This window comes from Quercus lobata, chromosome 5, assembly GCF_001633185.2.
Source record: "Quercus lobata isolate SW786 chromosome 5, ValleyOak3.0 Primary Assembly, whole genome shotgun sequence".
In the NCBI taxonomy this organism is placed as follows: Eukaryota; Viridiplantae; Streptophyta; class Magnoliopsida; order Fagales; family Fagaceae; genus Quercus; species Quercus lobata.
In genome coordinates, this window is record NC_044908.1 from 52,767,898 (window position 1) to 52,790,170 (window position 22,273).

Below are 22,273 nucleotides of genomic sequence, written 5' to 3' on the forward strand. Positions count from 1 at the left end.
TAATCATAACACCTCCACTTATCTCAAGTTATAAATAAGAGAATAAAATGAGAAGTGGGGTTTGCAGACAGGGAGGTGAATGTGAGGAAAAAGAATGACTTCAAGAAAGAGGAGGGGGTATTTTGGAGAGAAAAAGAGAGAGTAGAAGGGAGCCACATCAAGAGTGAAGGAAGCAACCTTGTGAAGGGAAGAGAGGAATTCGTAAAAACAAGAGTGAGTGTGAGTGTGACTGAGTCTCCGGGCAAAGGACTACCCATAATAAGAAACCCAAAACCCACAATACAAATAGGTTGTGAGCCCAAGTACAAGTCCAGCCCATTGGCCATAGTTTGGATAGCCATAATACTGTTCATCACTTCATTGGCTTTTTTTTTTTTTCTTTTTTTTCTTTCTTAAAAAGGTATTCATTAAAAATTAAGTAAGCTATACATCGTACTTAAGCTCATAAAATAAAATGGTAAAGAATGAAGTATGAATAACAAAATATTCATTGCAAATGGTTGTAGGTATTTAATTTGATAAAGAGTTTCAATTGTAGCATATGTCATCATTTATTAAGAAAATTTAAATATTGTGACAATTTTTTTTTATCAAAACTTAGTTGTTAATTGTTGGAAGATGACAACATTTGTTATCATTCTTTTTTTTTTTTTTTCTTTTTTTTTGAGTAGATACAGTCTTTAGTAAATATGTTCTAAAAAATGAAAAAGTATTTTATATCAAATGATACTACGTCATCCGTATCAAAATCCAATAAACAAAAGACATATATACAAAAATAATTACCTACTAACACATGTCATTCAATTGTTAGTAAATTAATTATTTTTTACTGACATATCTCCCACTTATTGGAATTTGATACTGCTGACATGGTATTATTTGATACCAGATACCTTCTCTTAAGAAATTAACATACTAAATAGTTAGTCATATATTAAATAACTATTCTAAATTTAAATACATAGTTTGATATTACTTACTTCAAAAAAAAATCTATATTAAATTTTCTCACTCAAAGGGCAGCACGTGCCTTGCATGTGCAACCCTTACCAGTCAAAAAAGAAAATTCATGAAATTTTGCAAGAAAAGCCTAAGAGTCAAATTACACTAGGGTCCGTTTGGATCCGCTTATTTTGCTGAAACTGAAAACTTTTTTATGAAAGTACTGTAGATAAAAGTAAAAGTTAGTTGAAATAGTACAGTAAGACTTATGAATAGTACTAAAAAGTGTAATGAGACCCATAAATTGTACAAAAAATAAACTGAATAGTAAAATAAGTTGACAAAAATAATCATTGCCAAATGAACGCTAAGATTGAGAGAGAGGAAGGAAGAGTAGAGTAGAGTGTGTGCGTATATATACATATATTATAAACAATTTAGCTCAATATGGTTTAATTCAAAATAAACATCATTTTGACAGTAATTATCTTGTAATTTGGCGATATTTATTTTGTGTTCATAATGAATACAAATATATAATATTATATATCAATAACTCCCAGAAGATAATTTTCTAGCCCTACCACTGCCAGTGAGAAAAACCTTATCACATTAATGTTTAAGCCTTGATATCAATTTGTTGTGATGCAGATTTGATTTCAATAGTGACAATATATGATCTATAGAATGTAACACAACGTTGAACAAATTTGAATCCTTTACATTTGAATACATTAAAGCAAAAGGTGAGCAATTACAACTGCAAGAAAACTGCCCATCTAGTATTTGCTTCAATGCGGAAGAGCTTTGCATAGATCAAAGCACAAGAACATCTAATAATGATTTCTAAACTTTCAGAAATCTGTTAAAAACCACGCAAACACATCAATAAGGCAGGTGGCAGTCTAACCAAAGGCCTCCAGTAATCAAAAAACAAGTCCTCGAGGCAAGCGAGCCCTAAACAAAAGGAAACTGTAATTAATAAAACTAGCACAGGGAAAAATTGAGCTACAATCCCACTTGCAATAGAAAAACAGGGAAGAATAGACAAAACTTGCAATGGTAGATAAACAAGGAAAAATAAAGTGACAAGTCTCTGTAAATCACCTGTTGCAACTGAGATGGATCATTTGGATATCAGCCAAAAACAATTATGATTAAATACAAATTCAGCCTCTGCGAGATGCTAAGGCAGTCTTCCTCTGCTTATTTGGTACATATGCAAATTGGCTGAAGTCCACAGCAATGGTCGGCCTTCAATGAATATATATGCCAAGTCAATGATCATGATGCTAGTAGTAAAAGTCGAAATAGCAATAAACTGGCACAAGAACCAGGGTTATAGTATATTACCTAGTCGTACAACTATTCTGGACATCTTTCAGAGGAGCACGGAGACCACTGGCACGAGAACCAGATGAGGAGCATCTGAATGATGTTATTACTGAAACAAATTTTTCCATTGATTTCTCTGATATTTCAGAATAATGGCTTAAATGGGAAATGTTGGATCCAAATTTTTCTTCTGTAGCTTCAGTCTCTATAGATGTTCTGTCGAAATTAGAGGCACAGTAACCTAAAGTAAAGAAACACATCAAATTGTCAAGGTTAGGAGCATAGTTTACCTAAAGTAAAGAAACATACAATATGAAATTTCTAATATGTTAAAATTCTGACACTGGACTAAAAAGGTACTTTAATAAGACAAGGACAACTCATATAAATGAATTGAATCATGGCAAAATGTAAATGGATATCCAGTATCATTTATACCCAAGTGATTTATAACAGTCCACTCTTGACTGCATCTTAGTATTCCTGATATAATTAAATAAAGGTTCATGGCTTCATGACATGTACCAACATTTGTTAAATTCTCTAACAGACAGACAGATGGGGAAAAAATTTAAATAAAAAAAAAAAAAAAAAATCTGCATGATTTATGATATATGATTGATGATTATTAGATTATGAATAAACTTTGCATGGAAATCTCAGAAAGAATTTAGCCTTAAGGCAGCTTTCAATGAAGAAATGCAAAACTCTGAGGTTTCTTTTTCTTACGAAAAAATGGGTTCCCCCCACCCCCCTCTTTTTGGAAGGTATTTTTGACAATCCCACAAAAACAAAGAAGAATGCATAATGTGATTAGTTTCTTATCTGGTAATCTTCACTTATGTGCATATATATAGATCAATCTAATTTACTACTCTATGGGGAGTTTGCAAAAGTCTAATAAAATTAACAAATGTATCAGAATTCCCCAAAAAATGATGTGGAATAGTATTCCCTCAAATCCCTCCCCCAAGGCCCAGTAGCTTGCCTACAAGGCCAAAAGAGAGAACCTAAGCTTTTAAGAATTTGAGGCACCAAAAATAAATCGAAACATACGCACAAGACAACAAAATTGAACTTTGTTTGGTCAACTCCATGCTGACATCCAGAAGCAACGGCAACCAATTTCCACTATAGTGATATGGATTACCACAACTCTCAACCAAACCTCACAAACTAACCCAAATCCCAATAAAATCTTTACTAATTCACAAACTTGACCCTCACAAAGTCAAATACTATATCAATAGTGATTTCTCATTCAAACAGAAAAACTATCAATCTCCACACACCAGTATCTTTCAATCCAAAATAACTACCAAACTACTGTTCAAAGAAACCCACTTATGTTCTTCTAAGAGTCTTGAATCCTCACCTCTTCCCAATGAAAGGACCTTTTGGGCTAAAGTCACCAAATTTTTTATAGTACTCTCTACATATACGGCTCTAGCTCTCATTATTGGATGGATACGAAATCCCAATTTACTTCTTTGACAAGGATTAGACATACTTTTACATCATGAATACTCAAATAGGTAACAAACTCAAAATAGGAATTTGAGTCAATATTCAACATAAGTAAATCTAGTTGTTTCAGGTACACCAAATCTAACACCCACTTCTAAACCAACATATTTATAGTTGTCCACTGCCATTTATATGGACAACAATTCTGTGACACCTCATGCCCATCTGCTAGGTTTTTTACTTTAGTTTTCCTTAAGGCAAACAATGTCTTAATCTCTGTATGGTTTGCTCTGCTATATTTTCTCCTTATCTGATGGCTGAAGCTTCTGATATTTATCAATGGCCTCTGTCATATGCCTTCAGGGCCTTCTCTGTCTCCTTTTTGTTTCTGTAAAGCCATGTGTTTCTCATCCTCTCTTTATTTCACCTTATTTCACTACTCATCCCAGTGGTTTATCCTCTCATGCAATATATCACATCCTCTTCATCTCTTTTACATTCCTCCGCAGGATGTCCTCTACATATGTCTTTATTACTCTATGTCACTTCTATCTTCATCATTGCATACTAGTTGATCATAGTATTGACTCATTTGGTTTTTGTCCAAACTCAAACACAATTAACTACCTAGTAGACGGTTCTTTCCCTGGCCTGCTTCAATTGGTCAGTGACAGCATGGACCATCATCAATCTAGCCACTCTGATTTGGTTATCCTAATCAAAGACTTCTATGATAGATCACTACCACCCTGACTCGAGACTTCTTTTAACAAATTCATGAAGCTCCACATTTATGATGTCTGGGCTACCCTTGAATTTCTTGATTAGTCAACAGAAGGGAGCTTCTTTTCTTCAACACCAATGACATTATTATTATAAAAAAAAAAAAAAAAAATCCAAGCATTCCTCTTCTCTTATGCCATCATACACAAGCAATTATTCTAGAGGTTAATACAGTCTTCTACCATAGCAACAATTATGCTATATAAAGATTCCTTTTTACAGAACTTTGCAAGTTCTCACCTATTCTCTAGAACCAAGGGTTCTAAGGATTACAACATACAACTGACATTCTATTAAGATAAAGCAGGAATTCAATAAACCAAATAACTTTTACTTAAACTAGATAGTTGTGGATTTCAGCATTTATAAATGTAAATATGGGACCATACCAAAGTTCCAAATGCACCACTGCAAAGATAAATGTCAACTGAAGCACATCACAGAAGTTATTAATTGATAAATAAATTTTTATTTGGCAAGACAACAAGCATAAGCACAAATGAATGCATCATATAAGTCTAATTTAGTGAAGCATACACTCACCAACAAGAATTCATGTAGTTTCAGCTTGACTAAAGTATATGTAGAAGCAATTAATAAGTTTTTTCTTCTGAAGAAATTTTTTATAAAAAGCTCTTTTCATTGGTACATACCAGTATCAGGAAGAGCTGAATCTACATGCTTAAGCTTGGATTGCACATTTTCCTAAAAACAGTTAAAACAGTGAAGTTAAAAGAATGAAAAAGTATGAAGATTATTCAATGTACTATCAAAACATAACTAAATCAAAAAGTCATAATACCTACTTTTTCAACACAGTCATTTGGGGAGATCTTCCTTTTCAGGACTTTGTCCTTAAGATGGCTATCTCTAAAAGAATCATTCTCAGGTATGGTATTCTCATATACATTACTGATGCCATTAGCCTTAATCTTTTCTTGGTTATTGTTTGGGTCCTTCTGGTTTTCTGACTTGTGTAGAAAGTAAGAGCTCTTTACTACAACCTTTCCAGTTTCTGTTCTTGTTTTGCCCTCAGCCGGATGTGGTACAGTATTCTCATATACATTACTGAAGCCATTAGCCTTTACCTTTTCTTGGTTATTGGTCAGGTCCTTCTGGTTTTCTGACTTGAGTAGAAAGTAAGAACTCCTTCCTACAACATTTCCTGTCTCTGTTCCCTCAGCCGGATGTGGAATGGTCTTACATTCACGCTCCTTATGCATTGCTGTACAAGGTTTATGAATGGAATACTGGGGTTGTTGCACTAGAGTATGTTCTGGACTTCTTTCCCCAGCTATCATGTATTTTAAGTTCGAAAATATACAAGGAAGTTAGTACCAAGTATGAACTCCTCATTGAATTTGTAAATCTTAATGGAAATTATGGTCTTACCAGGAAACTCTGGAATTTCATAGGCCAAATCATCTTCCACCTAAAGAAAAGAAGGAAATTAATTTATTACATCAATGTAAGGCCTCAGAAGATTTCAACAGCTAACTATCAAGTGATGTTTAACGGAACTTTGCCACAACTCCCATTTATATCACTCACAGGGTTGTTAGCAAGAGGGACAGTGCCGGTGCTTTTGGACTCAAACAGGGATGCTGGCAAGCAGTTCGTTTTACATTCAGCAGCCTCCACATTGATGTATTCCTTGGGACTGAGAGAAGAGTCATCCTCTGGAATTGGATGATTAGGTGACATCCGAGGGGCCCTGAATTTTCTCTTTGCTTCAAGGGATGCAAAGCCTTTAGGTGTTAAGGAAAACAAAATTCCTCAACTTGTGCATAAAATCACCTAGAACTACGCGAAGTACTTGATGCAACTAGAAGGACAAAATGTTAGAAATATTTGATACCAGACAGTGCCATAAACTTATTGACAATTATTTTGACTTGTATAGATTCTATCATCTCTAATATCGTGTCCTCTACCACAAATTAAAGGCATGCTGTTAGCTTGTTAGCCCTTAAAGGCAGTGAACTTTGATAAAATGCGTTAGGACCACAGAAATGACTTATAATTTGTCCAAATATGACAGCAGGACACATCAGCAGTTTGTGTGTGAAGGAAAGTGGACATTTGTGTAATGTGGTGCCCAGGAAACAGATACATTCCAGATGTCTTAAGGAATTGATCCTGCAGGGCAAGGGATGCTCCTAACAGTTTTTGGCTCTGAAGTATAAATCAGATAGAAAATTTGTCAGGAAGCAAATTGCAACTCCAATATTAACTTGTTAGAATGGTAAATATTACACGAGAAAAATAATATAAATATAATCAAAGCCAATAAAAAAGAGCTTCAAAGGATACAGAAATACTTAGTTAAGAGATTCTTCTGGACTGGCAATTCTATCTTCTTCCTTAAACTATCTGGATTAAATTGTTTGAGTTGGGGAGTTCTGTCAAGTACCAGGTCAGAACTAACATTCTCTACCTGTAAGTCCAAAGAAGATGGAGAGGTTGAGTACAATGACAATTAGTGAGGATAAAATTTTAAGCAAGGTGTGACAAAATTAATTACTTCAATTCCCTAAAGTCAAGTGACATAATTCATGTCTACTACAAAACAGAATAGCCGAGAGCCTTGTAGCTCAATTGGAATGTCCTTGTGTTTCCAATGGAGACGTTCACCCCTTCCTCAAATATCGAATTTTTAAAAAAGAAAAAAAAAAGGAAACTACCATGCTGAGAGACAGAAGCTTTTCAGATATATCAGAATTCTCATAGTCATGGAAAATAAATAAGAGTTTGGTGACACCTAAGTGCTTGAGAAATATCAACTTAAGATATTTGAGTATAGAAAATGTCATGTAGATGGGAAAAACAGAGAGAATAGTGAAACAAAGATATTATTAGCAAGAAAAGGAGATTTAACTATCATACACAAGAAACATAAGACTTGTAAGCTCTTTTGAGGACACCGAGAAATCCTTGGTTCAATTACAAGCTCTTTGCCAGAAGACTTTATTTGATTGGTCTAGGTGTTGGGACTTCTCAGAATGCTCAACTATCTTAGAGTTTATTTCTTCTCTAAGTATTGCTCTATAAGTTTTTTCATGTTCCTTGTTTGCTGTTTGTTTTGTTTATTGCTTTTCCTTGTGTTCACCATCATGAACACCTTGTATTGGCTTTCATCTGTTTTTCAGTTTGTTTTAATAATATTCTTCTTATTACCTATCAAAAAAAAAAAAAACACAAGACTTGCATGTTTTAATTGTTTAATTGGTATTGGAACATATAGACCAGCATATACCTCTAAGCCTGGTCATAAAGCTTGAAGTACAATATGGTCGCAGATTATTAATTTTTGTACGAAGAATAATACGGCCGCTTGACCCCAAAACGTATTGTATAATACAGTTGTAGTACAATACTGTCATAATTAACACAAGTGAAAACAATTCACCTAATTCATCATACAAAAATCTGAAAGCAACTGTGAGAGAGAGAGAGAGAGAGAGAGAGAGAGAGAGAGAGTGGAATTACCTGAAATGGCATTTTTGTAAATGGGTCAAGATCACCCTTTGCTATGCCTTTCGCTGTCTGTTGTGATATCAATGTATCCCATGTCAAGGAATGATCAAAATAATTGAAACTAATAGAGCAAAAGCCTGCAGAGAACTAAATTAACAAGATCAGTTGTGAGTAAAGGATATGGGCCAAGGAAGTCCAAATCATCTCCAATATTATCAGATATGTCAGATAAATGTACAATATCTTCATTGATAGGATCATAAACCCGTTGATGTTGGAAAGTTAATATTGCTTTCCTAAACGATTCTTCATAGGATGGAGGGATAGAAACAGTGCTGTACCTCAAGTGCTTAATTACCTGTATCGAACCAATCATCATTTGGAATATATTAGAAAAATAAAATAACTACAAAATTCACCAAAGAGGTTGAAAAACTTCTCTAAGAAAAAAAGAATCTGAAAGCTGATTAAAAAAAAAAAAAAAAAACTTCATAAATGCTCACAATCAAAAGTATTTCCTGGTTATAACTTCATTTTTCTTACTTTCTTGGTTATACCTTCATTTTTTTTTTCATGTGTAGAATGAGTGCAAAACTTTCAGTCTATCTAGTTAAGCACATGCAATTATCAAGTGCATTGACAATAAAACTCACCTTGTCGTAACTTTTGAACTTTTTAATTAATGCATAAGCCCTTTTCAGGCCCATTCCTGGCAATGACTGCAAGTAGTCACATCCACTCAGAATACACATCTCAAGAAGCATTTGCTTGGTGAACCCTGCAAAACTGATCTCCTTGTTCTGTTGTAGCATGGAATGTCGAAACTCAACACCTTGACCAAACTTGTCCATCTTAAAAATAATCTGGTTTTAAGAAAGAAGTTTAACCAAACAGTATAAAGAATAGGCCCACAACAGTAGGAAGAGAATAATGATTTTTTTTTTCCTATGAATCACAATAGAATTTGTGATGAGACAAGTTAAACATATCAATTTTGTTTAACTCACTCTGGGACAGCCGAATGGTATAAGATCTGAGTCTTCAGTGATAACGGCTTCAACCTGCTTGCTGACTGCCAAGAAGGTCATTTGGGCATCTGCCTCATAAGGAGCCACGACGTAAGAAACGTTCTCCTGCTTTAGCACCTTCCACATGAAACCATGTCGATGGAAGAGCAGATAACATTATAACCAAGTAGATTAATTTTTATTTCAAATACCTTTGGAAAGTTAGTCGACACTTGTGTTAAAAGCCTTTCCCTACCTGGATTAGTTCACATGCAATCAAAGGTGAGATGTCAACAGCTTTCTGGTAGCACTCGTAAGCAGCAGCAGAATTTCCTTGTGACTCATGCTCAATAGCACGTGAAAGATTTTCCTTCCTCACCCTGGTAAACAACATTATTTTAGTTAAAGGTTTTAACTTTTAACCATGCACTCACGTTCAATGATCAAAAGTTAAGCAAAATCCTTTACACAATCGAATAGTCTTTTTTAAGACTAAACATCCAAACCATTGGATCTAAGTGTGGAGAAAAATAAAGAAGCAAAATATGTAGTGAATAGGTTTAACAAAATAGTGACAAACAGACGTGCACTTCCATGTTTTGTCTTTCTGAGGTAGATCAAAGAGACATCTAATAGAAGGGAACTTCTCATTGGAGTAGCTGGATAGAATTATAGGTGCAAGAAAGTAATGGAAGGGCTTAATTTAAGTGATTCAACTCCATGGTACAAAGTGAATGAGAGCAAAATAGCTAGAGGTTAAGATGGAGGCAATATATTTACCAACTTGTCCACCGCTTCTTAAATTTTACACACCCAAGGGTAAAAAGGCTAATAACTGTCCAAACTGGAACTTTGTATTTTTTTTTTTTTTTTCCGTTTTGGAAAAATGCCATCATGCAGACTCATTTCTATAGCCAGAAGAAAATCCACAAAAGTGAAATGTGTTCCATTGAACATTTGTAATTTAAGTGGAGAATTGGATCAGAAATCCAAATAATATACAAAAAAAAAAAAAATAGATTCTTAGCACTCCAAAAAGAGCTGCAAAGCTAATGTAGCTGGTTCCAACTAGTTAGGACAAGGCTTTGGTTTTTATTCAGTAAAGTCAACCACGTAGTGATTACTTAAGCAAAAACCTACCAGATATGCATTACCAAGGCAAGTGGAACTGAGACTTCAAAGGATTTCTAGCATACCTGCCACGCTTGTTCTCTTGTTCACCCTTCATTGGCAAAAGACCCCCATCGAATACCAGAATAGGTTTAACACCATTATGCCGGAGAAGATTCACTCTATGCATGCAATATTCAATGTGCCTAAAAGATGAAACACAATGCACAGTATTAAATACAATAGATCTGCAAAATAGAAGTGACAAATTGGCTTCCATCATTTATTAATTGATAATTTCTCTTGGTTGATGACAACATTCTTTCCCATTTTTCAACCACTAGATAATGTCAGATACTTCGTAGATATAATTGGAACACAGATATTTGCAACCCTTTTATACGAATGTCAATAAACTTTCAAAAAAATATACCAACTTTGTAAGTTTAATATCTTTTTTCCTTTCTTCAGGATTCGATAAACAAAAATTAACTCCACCAAACATAACCTGTTGCAACTAGTGGGCTTAACTGAGTTAAGTTCCTCATAATTTCCAGCAAAACTGATTAAGATAAACCTTCCCCATACTCCCAAAAGTGGAAAAATGTTGAAAGGTTAGTGGAAATGACCAGAAAGTGTGTGTTTCAGTGCAATAAATGATGAACCCTCTCTATAACTCAACCAAATAAACACATTGACAAATGAACCAAATTATCATATTTAACAAAAGCTAATTTTTTTTCCATTTCTCCATGAACTCTCTTGCCACACAATCCAAACCCACATAGAGCAAAAAGATTGTGCAAGAGGTTATTTCCATGTTTTGGGCATTTTTGGTTTTCTCAAAAGCATCAAATGGCCAAGACAAAGAAGACCCATTATCCCAATTCAACGAAAGCAATGAACTTTTCAACTACATTACACAAATCTCTTAAAAAAAAAAAAGAGTTGCATTTCAAGACTAGGGGCACATACCAAGAGAAACCCACATACCAATTAACCCAAATGACCAACACAACAAAACCCATTACCCAAAATTGATAGCTCAGAGAGAAATATATATATAAACCTGGTGGTGGGTAGGCCCTTGCAGAGGTCTCTGCTGCAAGACAAGGCACCCTTGTGGAGCCAAGAATAGGTATCGACCGCAACAGAACAACCTTGCAATTCCTTGATGTGGGTTGGTACCATTATCGATTTCAACAGTGGTAAAAGCCCCTGTATCCCCATGTTTGTTTTCTAAATCTTTCTATACTAGCTATTGAGCTAGGAGGACCCGAGTCCTTTACCTGGCTGCTAATCTTGGATCAGAGACATTTTTATAGAGAGAGAAGAGAAGAAAAGAAAAGAGTGAGTTACAAAGCAAAACAATGTGATTGTTCATTGTGATTAATGATTATGCCCCCCAAAACCCCATGGCGCCATGGCGGGAAACTTTTCTGTGAAATTGTTGGCATGTGATATACAGTGTTTTAGTGGAATGGGAAAACAAGAAATATATTTTTTTTTTTAGTTCTTCAAAAATGAAATAAATAAATAAATAAAAAGAAAACAAAAAATAAAGGGTTCAGGAATAACTGTCTTTACACGAATTCATTAATTCTTTGTTTCTAATCCAAACTTTAGATTCAAAGAATCTAAAGTTTGGAGAATTTTGAGGAAATAAAAATCTATACTACACAATAAGTTTTTGGGTACTTATTTTCATATCATAAGTAAAATCTCTATTCTTCGTATTATTTTTATTTTTAATTAATCAATTCAAATCATTGCTACTATTTTTACTATTTGTCTATTACTCAACATATTTAACTCTTGATGAATTCTTATTTTGCCTTATTTATGTAGTCTATTTGAGCAAGCATGTGGTCATCTTGCAAAGGATGAGATGTCATATAAACGTGTCCAATCAATTAGTGAGTAACATTAGCTTTATTTTACCTTCGTTTAATTATCAATTTTCTTATTTTTATTTGCTTCGTATCTAGTGGGAAAGCTCTAAATTTTAGGTTTTGGTTTGTAATAAGGATTGTCTTAAATTTCTAACTGCGTATTTCTTTTGGTATAATTAAGATGCTCTTATCTATGTTTACTGTTAATTTGTCATACATATATGATTTTTGTTTTGAAACATTTTTGCCCTTTGGTTATCAGGTTTTGCTTCAATAAGTTAGTGGTCATGTCATTATTCTTTTTCTTTCCAATTTTTCTTATATTTTTTAATATTTACTCATTTTTAAATGAATTAAAAACTATATTATTTAACAATCAAAATATCATCTCTCTCTTATTTGTAACTCTTCTTATTAATTTTCTAACTTATTGTTATAGTTTCTCCAACTTTTTTCACTCCCTTTTACTTTTTCATCTCTCTACTAGCCAAGAGTCTTGTAGTTAAATTGGCACTATACATGGAGGTTTAGGGGAGAAATGATTTAAGTTGCGAAATTAGCAGTATGTTGTAATTATCTCTCAAAAAAAAATTCTCTTCACTACTCAAGATAGAGTGGAAAAAAGAAAAAGATGAAGATGAAACATGAGAGATAGAGAGGAAAAAAAAACTTATTTGAAACAATTAAAAAAAGTTATTTGGATAACTGTAGTAGTGGGGTTGGAAGTAGAGTTTTGAGTTTAGATAACTGTTTCATAATGGGTTTGCCGGTTTGGGTGGAATTTTGAATTTGGATAAAAAAAATTTCAATTATGGAAATTTGGATAACTGCTTGGTAATTATCCCATAATGTGAGAAAAGGAGTTAGTAGAAAGAAAAAAAAAAATATATATATATATATATATATATATGATGACTAACTTGAGAGTGAGAGAGAGAGAGAGAGAGAGAGAGTGGGGGAAAAAAAAAAGCTATTTGAAACAATTTTAAAAAAGAAAAGTTGTTTTATCCCTTAATAAGAAAAAAAAAAAAAAAAAAGATGAGAGAGAGGGGGGGGGGGGAAGAAATGTGGTTAGAATAAAACTGCTTATTTAAATTCAGCTAAAATTTAGCAATTTCACATGTGTAACCATATTATGAGAGGTGTTATATTTACAACATTTTCACAACAAATTATAGGTAGTTAGTTGTAATTTATTCAAATTTGAACTTAATACTAAGATTACTTTTTTGCCCCAACAATAACAACTAGTAACAATCTACTACTTAGGATTTGTTGTAAAAATGTTGTGAAAATATTGTGCACATATCATTACTCATTATTTAAATGACAAAATTTAGTTGCAAAATTGGTTATAGTCTTATGCTACAACCATACTCAATATCTTTTTATTGAAGATGAATTTTGACAAATCCACCATTAGATTATATCTCCTTCTTATATCCTTCATGCTTACAAAATTTCTAAAAAATTAAAGATTAATAGTTATGTCATCAATAAATTTCTTAAATTGCAAGTTTTTTTAGTTTAACATTATGCATAAAATATAAGCTTATAGATTATAAAGTAAATAATATCTGATTGACACAAAATTTGACATGTGTATTAAGAGCGTAAAGAACATGCACTTCAATGATTATCCTCCATGCTTACAAAATTTCTAAAAAATTAAAGATCAATAATTATGTCATCAATAAATTTTTTAAATTACAAGTTTTTATGGTTTAACATTATACATAAAATATAAGCTTATAGATTATAAAGTAAATAATATCTGATTGACACAAAATTTGACATGTGTATTAAGAGCGTAAAGAAGATGCACTTCAATGATTAGATTTTCCAAATATGCAATAACGTTTATTTTATTGAGTAAGGTACCAATTTTGTAGCTAAACTTTGTCCTTATTTAAACTAGTGAATTTAAGGGTACTTTGGGTATACAAAAGTAAGAGTCCTTAAATAATAGGGGCAAAATTGGTAAATAACACTAATTTCCAAAATATTCAGCAAAATAGCGCTTCTGGGGGTAAAAGGCCAAGAAGCCCATATCTATGTATATATTGGGCCAGGGGCCCAATCCGAGGACGTTAAATAACCCGAGGACTGGTAAACACTTTCAAAAGGGTTTGTGTTAGTAAGTGAAGAAATGAAATCTGATCTAAGCCATCCCGGGGGTGGTCCGAGGAAGAACCCCTCCTCGACTAGGCAAGGCCGAGGATAGAGGGTACAGTTTGCCATCAAGAGCAACATTCCGGACCATTCCATGGAAGAGGATAGGCATTAAGAAGGAACGGGACAAATGAAGGCCTTGAAATATCTAAAAGAAAGCTGCTACCATTGCATTGAATGCTCTGCAGCTAACTGAATCGTGTTTTTCAGCCTTACAACTACTCCCAAAGACTTTAGAGAGGAGCTGATGGGACAAATATCAGAATTATCAATCTAAATCTACACGTGGATGATGGAAATTAAAGAAGAAGGATAGCATAAAATAGAGGAGAAACCCTGATAGTGGGGGATCAAACAATAAAAGAAAGAAACACCATAGCAACCTGGGAACCAAACCTATAACAAAGTTTTAAGAGAAATATTTAAGAATCAATCTCCTCGAACTAATCTAAAGACATTTTTTCTTAGTAAACTTCTGTTATCTTTTTCTCTTTGTCATCAAAATCTATTGGTCTGTTATTTGATTCACTAAAGCCCAATTTTCCAACATATTCTCTACAAATTTATTTTTTTGGACTTAAGTTCATATATCCGTTAGCAAGGAGCTTAAATCAGGTCCTTACACTGTTTGTGAAATATGAGGTAGAATATGAATACAAATCTTTTATATCACATTTTGTGTTCTACTTTATATTCTACCAATTACAACTTGTCACCTTTTTTTTTTTTTTTTTTTTCTTTTTCCATTTTAAACTTTGGCTATTTTATAAAGAAAGTTAAACAAATACATGGCAAGTTCTAATTAGTGAAACATAAAGTAGAATACAAAAATTGGTACATCAGATTTGTATTCGCTGAATACCACCATTTTGGAAATCGATTTTTAGAAAATCGGGTTCTACATGAAACCTGATTTTGCAGAGATCGAGTTCCATGACTGTTTTGCCACAATGGCACCCGATGATGTGGCTTTAAAAAGTAGAATTTGAGCTTCCTAAAATCGAGTTCTATGTAATGTAAAACTCAATTTCCTAAACATCAAGTTCCTTTCAATTTTTTTAAAAAATTAAATAGAGCTCAATATAAATAAACTTGAGTTCTTTGCAAATTTAAAAGAAAAATAAATTGGAACTCGATGTACAAATATCGAGCAACTTAAACCCAGCAAGCAATCTATTTTCACGTTTTATGAATATCTCTCTCATTCACTAATTCTCCTTCTCCTTTGCTCCTGTCCCTCACTGATCTCTTTCACTCTATTCATTGTTGAAATCAAATACATCTCTCTTTTCCTCTCCTCTCATCGAAAACCCAAATCCCCACCACCCTCACTCGATACATAGCTCTCTTCTCACCAGAAAAATCTGAAACATGATATCCTCTTACATCTATCTTCTCGTCTCTCTATTTTGAATAAATTGAAGTTGATTTGTCAAACTCAAAGGTACAATTCTTAAACTAATTACTGTATTTTTTTATTTTTTATTTTTGCTAGTGGGTTTGCTTACCAGGTGGGTTGACTTTTTAAAACTTTTTAACATTGATGCTAATATGAAGATATAGCATACTGAATAAAAGCAATCATTGTACTGTGGTTGAAAAATAATATCAATCAAACACATCCAAAATAATAGAATGATAAATGGAGAGAGAGAGAGGAGATAAATTATCTTCAAAAAATTTAAGTAAAGAAATTCTATTATAATACATTACAAAATAATTACATATTCCCACGCATTACATGGGTATGTGACTAATTTTGTGAAAACTGAACTAAAATTAGTCCTCCCAATTTAGGATCAGCGCAACTACTTTTTCTCCACCACTCTTAATTCTGCATCAAAATTGTGATAAAAAGGTTGTCCCTAGAATTCCTCAATTGAGCTCATGATGCAAACCTTGATAGAATTAGTCAAATAAAAGGCCCAAATTTTTTTTTTTTTGGATAAAATAAATGGCCTTAGTTAGTCTAACGTGATGTGTACCGATTCTTGTGGGAAGCAATGTTATTTTTAGTAAACACACAGTGCTATTATGTCACACTTAGGAATACAGGGAGTGTGACATTGTCTCTATATAGGTTAGCTACGTTAGAACCAAGGTTTTCAGACTCGGATCGTTCATTGAACCGTAAAAGGAAGAGGTTCAAAGTTTTAGAGGTTGAACCGAGGTCGAACCGGGATGACGTCATAATTAATTTAATAATTATTTTAAATATATATAAAAACATCAAATTAATAAAAAAATAGAAAAATTAACTAAAATAGTCCAAAACAAATATAGATAATATTTTTTATAACATAACTTTCACAATACAAATAAAAATTATTAAATTCTAAAAAAACATAAATAACTATTGAGTTTCTAAATTATTTTTAAGTCATAACAAAGCACACTTTAGTACCGAATAATTTTTATTTTATGAAACCTAATAAAATAGTTAAGAAACAAACTAATTTATTTGCTCCTGGCCAAGCCCATTTGATTGGATCATTTTTTTTCCCAAGCCCATTTGAATAGTCACTTTTCACCATTTATTATGAATTAAAAAAAAATAAAAATCAAAAGTTGGATCTGAAGAATGAAGATGCATATATTTAAAAATTGTTAAAGTTTAAACAAATAACAAAACCCAAGAAATCGTTTTACTGTCCAAAAAAAAAAAAAAAAAAACAAAACCCAATAAGTGCTTGACAGCAAGCAAGCATTTATGTGAGAAGTTGACCCACATAGCAAAGAAGTCTCCAGAAGCGTGAAGAAGTCTATAACATTTTTAGCAATAATTTCACAACAAAATTTATATAAGAAATTGTTATTAATTCTAATTTAAACCTACTATTGAAATTATTTTTTTACTTACCAATATTAACTAATAACAATCTATACTTAAAATTTATTGTGAAAATATTATAATAATATTTAATTGTGATTTTTTTTTATTATTCCCTCTTTGCATCCATACGTTTCTTTTCCTTTTCTTTTCTTTTCTTTTCTTTTTTTCTCTTCATTTTTCTCCTCCAAACACGTTTCCCATCCCCACTCCTCTCATCTTTCTTTTTATTTTTCTTGACTCTTCCTTCTCCACACAATGTCCTTTGCTTTTATTTTTCTTTCTTTATCTCTATCTCTCTGTTTCTCATTCTCTTTCTCTCATACTCTCACCCTGTCACACACACATTACCGGCAGACATGATGTAATTTTTTTTTTCTTTTGAGAGGGAGTTGTGTTTCTTTTTCTTCTTCTTTCTTCTATTTTTTTTTTATTATTTATTATTTATTTATTTTTATTTTTATTTTTTTTAAGGTTCAGATTCAAAGGGAACCGTGAGAAGCGGTCTAAATCTTAGAACAAAGCAATCTAGTAATAGTCTTTGGGCTTCATTTTCATTTTTCCAATACATATTCTCACTCCATCGACCATGGGAAGTTTCTCAGTACTCCCACAAGTAGCAAGAAGGTATGAAAATTTTTTATCTATCTTGCCTCCATATGTTTAATTTGTTAAAGAGCAATATTCTATAAAAATATCCTTTCTTTCTGAGTAAATAATTTTTGTATTAGTAATGTTAGGAAATAATACAATTTTTACTACATAACCTTTACAAATTGAAGTGTTGTATCCAAATTGCTAACTAATAAAAGTAAGAGATAATATCATGTAAAAATGTGATAGGCTAGAAGGAAAAGTGGCACTAATTACTGGTGGGGCTAGCGGGATTGGTGCGTTTGCTGCAAGACTATTCTCAAAACATGGAGCTAAAGTTATAATCGCAGACATGCAAGATGAATTGGGTCACTCTGTATGCAAAGAACTAAATCTTCAATCGACAACCTTCGTCCATTGTGATGTCACCAAGGAAACTGATATGGAAAATGCTGTTAACCATGTTGTTTCCACGTACAATAAGTTAGACATTATGTACAACAATGCTGGTATATTTGGGGTACCCAAATTCAACATCCTTGAGAACACCTAGGCTGATTTTGAGGAAGTGCTTGAGTAAACCTAGTAGGTGCTTTCCTTGGTACCAAACATGCGGCCCGTGTGATGATCTCGAATCGCAAAGGCAGTATAATCAATACTGCTAGTGATAGCTCAACCTTGGCAGGTGCTGCACCGCATGCCTACACAAGCTCAAAACATGCTGTGGATGGATTAACAAAAAATACAGCAGTAGAGCTTGGACATTTTGGCATTCGTGTTAATTGTGTGTCACCCTATATGGTTGTTACACCTTTGGTAACGAATGCATTTAATGTTGAGGGTGATGCAGGTTCTAAATTTTATTCCAACCTCAAGGGTGAGAGTCTTGAGGCAGAGGATATTGCTAAGGCTGCTCTCTTTCTTGCAAGTGATGACTCAAAATATGTGAGTGGACATAATCTTTTCGTTGATGGAGGCGCCAAAGTTGTGAATGCAGGCTTTTGTATGTATCCACAATAAAGAATAAAATGGGAAGTCTAAATGCATAGAAAATTTCACCGAAAATTAATGTTTGTGAGGCTATGTAAAATTTTCCATGTAAAACTAGCCTCTTTACACGCGCTAAGCGAGTGTTCAGAGTTTTTTTTTTTTTTTTTTTAATTATAATTTTTATATATCATAAAAAACCGTTAGTATTTCTTTATTTTAATTTTTTTGAGTGGAGGATTCTAAAGGTGTTACCTACTTATCTAAGTTTATGTGAAGATTTCTATCCAGTAATTAAGAAAATCGAATTCCAATTTTCTTTGGCAATGAAAATATGGAAAAGTTGGATGACTTCCCAGCAAATGTTGAATGTGCAAATGACATTGTGACTTCTAGCTGGAGAAGTCATTTTGAACTTCTATCATTCTGTTTTGGGCATGATAATTTTTGTGAAGTTAGAACATTGTGCATTTCGAAACAACAAATTGTAGATATTAAGAGTATTATAGCATTAACTCTGGAGGAAAAAAAAAAGTTGGTTTAGGATCCCAGCAAGTTGCTAAATATGGTAGAAATACAATATGGTATAACCAATATAAATTTATTTGCCTACAACATTAAATCAATGGATAGAATTCAATAGGAGTAGAGTTTTATATATATATATATATATAGATACACACTACTATTTAAGGGGTTTTTCCTATTTGAGACCTCCTACCCCTTGTCATGGAGCTTCTTATTGTTCGTCGATATGGTCCTACTTCTATTCATCGATATGAGTAAAGGCTTTACGGTTCGTTGGTTACATGAGTAGTCATCTGGTAGGGTTTCTGAAGAAAGACTAGCTCGTCTAGAATCATCCTATGTAGTCCAATGGGTCTACGGCCTTATAGGATATATCCCATGTAGACTGATGAGTCCATGACCTTATGGGACCCACTGGGGGAGTTCGTACATCCTGAAGGGTTGCAAGTTCCTTAGGTATAGACAAAAATGCCCTTATCAGTAAGAATGTAATTATAACAAAATTAGTTTGCAGTTACTGATGAAGAAAATTCTATAGACATTAAGGGTCTATTTGGTAACTTTGGTTAGCTAAAAAAAGTGCAATATTTTGTATTCACTTTCAATTTTCTGTGAGATCTACCACTAAAAAACTGATTTGGTTTTAGCATTTGTTATTAGTTTTCATTTTTAGTATCCTAAAAGTTGGATTTGAATACAAAAAATGAAAACAACTTTTCAGCATTTTTGTTTTTTATGAATATGAATACAGTGGCATATCTGTAAATATTATGAAAACACAATGTTATTTTTTTTTAGTGATATGAGTGTGTGTAAGTGAGAAAAGTTACTTTAAAAAAAAAAATGATTAAACCTGGGTATGATGTATTCTATACCCAAATTATGTATTTGAAACAACTTACCAAATACTACCAAATGTAACATTTTTCTATATTCAAATTTAGGATTTGAATATAAAATAAAGAAAATGAAAAGTGGATACACTACTTTTTAAAAACAAATAGTCCTAAGAATCGAGGTATTAATAATGTTTGAAAATAGGATATCTTAATAGCATATAGCTATTTGGGAAACGAGACCAATTAGGGTCGAGACTGGTTGGATTCCATTCCTAATGCATTATTTTTGACATTAATGAAACATATATAAAAGAAACTAGCCTCATCACAAGCGCATTGTGCGTGCAATGGGGTTTTTTTGTTTTGTTTGAGAATCTAATTTATACGTGGATAAAGCAATTTGAAAATCAATAGGAAAGTGACCATATTTTGTAGGCAATATTTTAGTGGGAGTTAGAGTTGTATTTTTACCAGATTATTCTTTAGTTTTGTCTCTACTTAAACATTGGGGTGTAGGGGTATTTTTGAACAAAAAAAATGAAAATCCCAAACAAGAAAAGTCTCTTAAACAATAGTGTAGATGACAAAGTTTAGCTGTAAACTTGATTGTAACCTAAGGCTATAGATTTCTTTTAAAAAATTAGCATTTTTATGTATTTTGAAAATTTAATTGTTAAATTGTATGTTTTTTATACTCTTAACACACATATCAAATTTTGTGTCAAATAGATATTATTTACTATATGATCTATAAACTTATTTTATATACATAATTTTATACTACAAAAAATTGAAATTTAATCAATTGATTGATGACATATCTATTGATCTTTAATTTTCTAGAAATTTTGTAAACATGAAAGATATAAGAAGAAAATGTAATCCAATGATAGATTTGTCAAAATTCACATTCAATAAAAATATATTAAGTGAAATTGTAGACTTAGGCTACAACTAAGTTAGTTGCCAAACTTTGTCCTAAAAGAAATGACAAAATTTAGTTACAAACTTAGTTGTAGCCTAAAAGCATTCACATCAGTCTCCACAAATGTTTGTAGGGCAATAGCATAATTGGAGTATGCTAGACCCAATAGAATTAAAGTCACACTGTGCTTGGGTGCAAATTGACGGATTGGGTGTGTAATTACCCATTTATTTACCATATACAACAAATCCATGGGACAACCATATATAACAACACCATATTACGACAATTAAAACCCCAACAAAATCCATGACAAAAATCTCATCACAATCACAATAACAAACCCACATAAAGAACTCCAAAAAAAAAAAAAAAAAGGAAAAAAGAAAAAAAGAAAATTGAACAAACCCAACCACCATAGGACTACCACCACGATACTACCATTAGAATTTGCCACGACACAACCCATCAAAATCCCAACAAACCCAAAGCCAACAAAACCCACAACAAAAACCCATCAAACCCACATAAAAATAAAAACCATCAAAACCAAACAAGCTCAAACCTAACCATCACAACACCACCACCATGGAACCACCATAAAAAACCTAAAGCCAACAAAACCCACATAAAAACCCATCAAAACCACAAAACCCACATCAAAACCCCACAAAACCAAACAAACCTAACCACTGCCACCACAGCACCACCATCAGAAACCCAACAAACCCATAGCCAATAAAATCCAAACCCATAAAAACCAAACAAATCCAAAGCCTACCGTCACAGTACTACCACCACACTACCATTTGCTTTTATCTACTTCGATCTGTGGGTTGCTATGTATGAGAGAGAGAGAGAGAGGTGAAAAAAAATCAAATATATATATATTTTTTATAACTAACAAAAAGTGGTTTCACGCCAAAAGAAGTGTGTGACTACTTCTCGTTAAAATTTTTGGACTAGTTTGGTGAGACTGATACATGATTTTATTTATTTATTTATTTATTTTGAATCTATAGTTTTATATAAAATAGCTACACTGATATGAATGCTCTAAGGTTACAACTCTCTTTAAAAAAATTAATATGACTATATTTTTAAAGTCTAATCGTTAAATTGCATATTCTTTCTATTATTAACACACACATAAAATTTTATATCAATCAGATGTAATTTACTATTTGTGCTATAAACTTATTTTTTATTCATATTTTAGATTATAAAAACTAAAAATTTAAATATTTAATTGATAATATAACTATTAATTTGTAATATTCTGAAAATTTTGCAACCATGAATGATAGAATAAGAAAATATATTCCAATGGTGAATTTTTCAAAATTTTCATCCAATAAAAAGATATTGAATATAGTTATAGT

General features: G+C 32.5%; 1 protein-coding gene and 1 pseudogene across 2 annotated transcripts; one reads left to right on the forward strand and one right to left on the reverse strand.

Annotated features, from left to right (window-relative positions):
* Nucleotides 1-1,621: 1,621 nt before the first annotated feature.
* LOC115993076 (exonuclease 1) lies at nucleotides 1,622-11,578 on the reverse strand. 2 transcript variants are annotated; one of them, XM_031117358.1, is made up of 15 exons: nucleotides 11,194-11,578; nucleotides 10,211-10,330; nucleotides 9,271-9,394; nucleotides 9,015-9,140; nucleotides 8,661-8,870; nucleotides 8,190-8,365; nucleotides 8,020-8,092; nucleotides 6,844-6,967; nucleotides 6,082-6,278; nucleotides 5,923-5,962; nucleotides 5,337-5,824; nucleotides 5,184-5,235; nucleotides 2,299-2,521; nucleotides 2,053-2,199; nucleotides 1,622-1,902 (listed from the first exon to the last, which is right to left on the reverse strand). In XM_031117358.1, exons 1-14 carry the CDS (start codon nucleotides 11,352-11,354, stop codon nucleotides 2,115-2,117), a joined length of 2,199 nt encoding a protein of 732 aa, XP_030973218.1. In that variant the 5' UTR covers nucleotides 11,355-11,578; the 3' UTR covers nucleotides 1,622-1,902; nucleotides 2,053-2,114. The 2 variants fall into 2 exon arrangements, with proteins under 2 accessions (XP_030973218.1, XP_030973217.1); XM_031117357.1 differs by having other exon boundaries at nucleotides 9,015-9,152; nucleotides 11,194-11,577.
* A 5,713-nt stretch (nucleotides 11,579-17,291) lies between these two features.
* LOC115992143 lies at nucleotides 17,292-18,767 on the forward strand (annotated as a pseudogene).
* The last annotated feature ends 3,506 nt before the right edge of the window (nucleotides 18,768-22,273 follow it).

Excerpts from the sequence above, each read along its gene's own strand:
- LOC115993076 (XM_031117357.1), bottom strand. The coding sequence starts at position 11,354 with ATGGGGATACAGGGGCTTTTACCACTGTTGAAATCGATAATGGTACCA. Across the intron at positions 10,331-11,193 it reads AAGGGCCTACCCACCACCAG|GCACATTGAATATTGCATGC; the intron begins GTTTATATATAT and ends TTCATCTTTTAG. Across the intron at positions 5,963-6,081 it reads TCCCTCTTGCTAACAACCCT|GTGGAAGATGATTTGGCCTA; the intron begins GTGAGTGATATA and ends TCTTTTCTTTAG.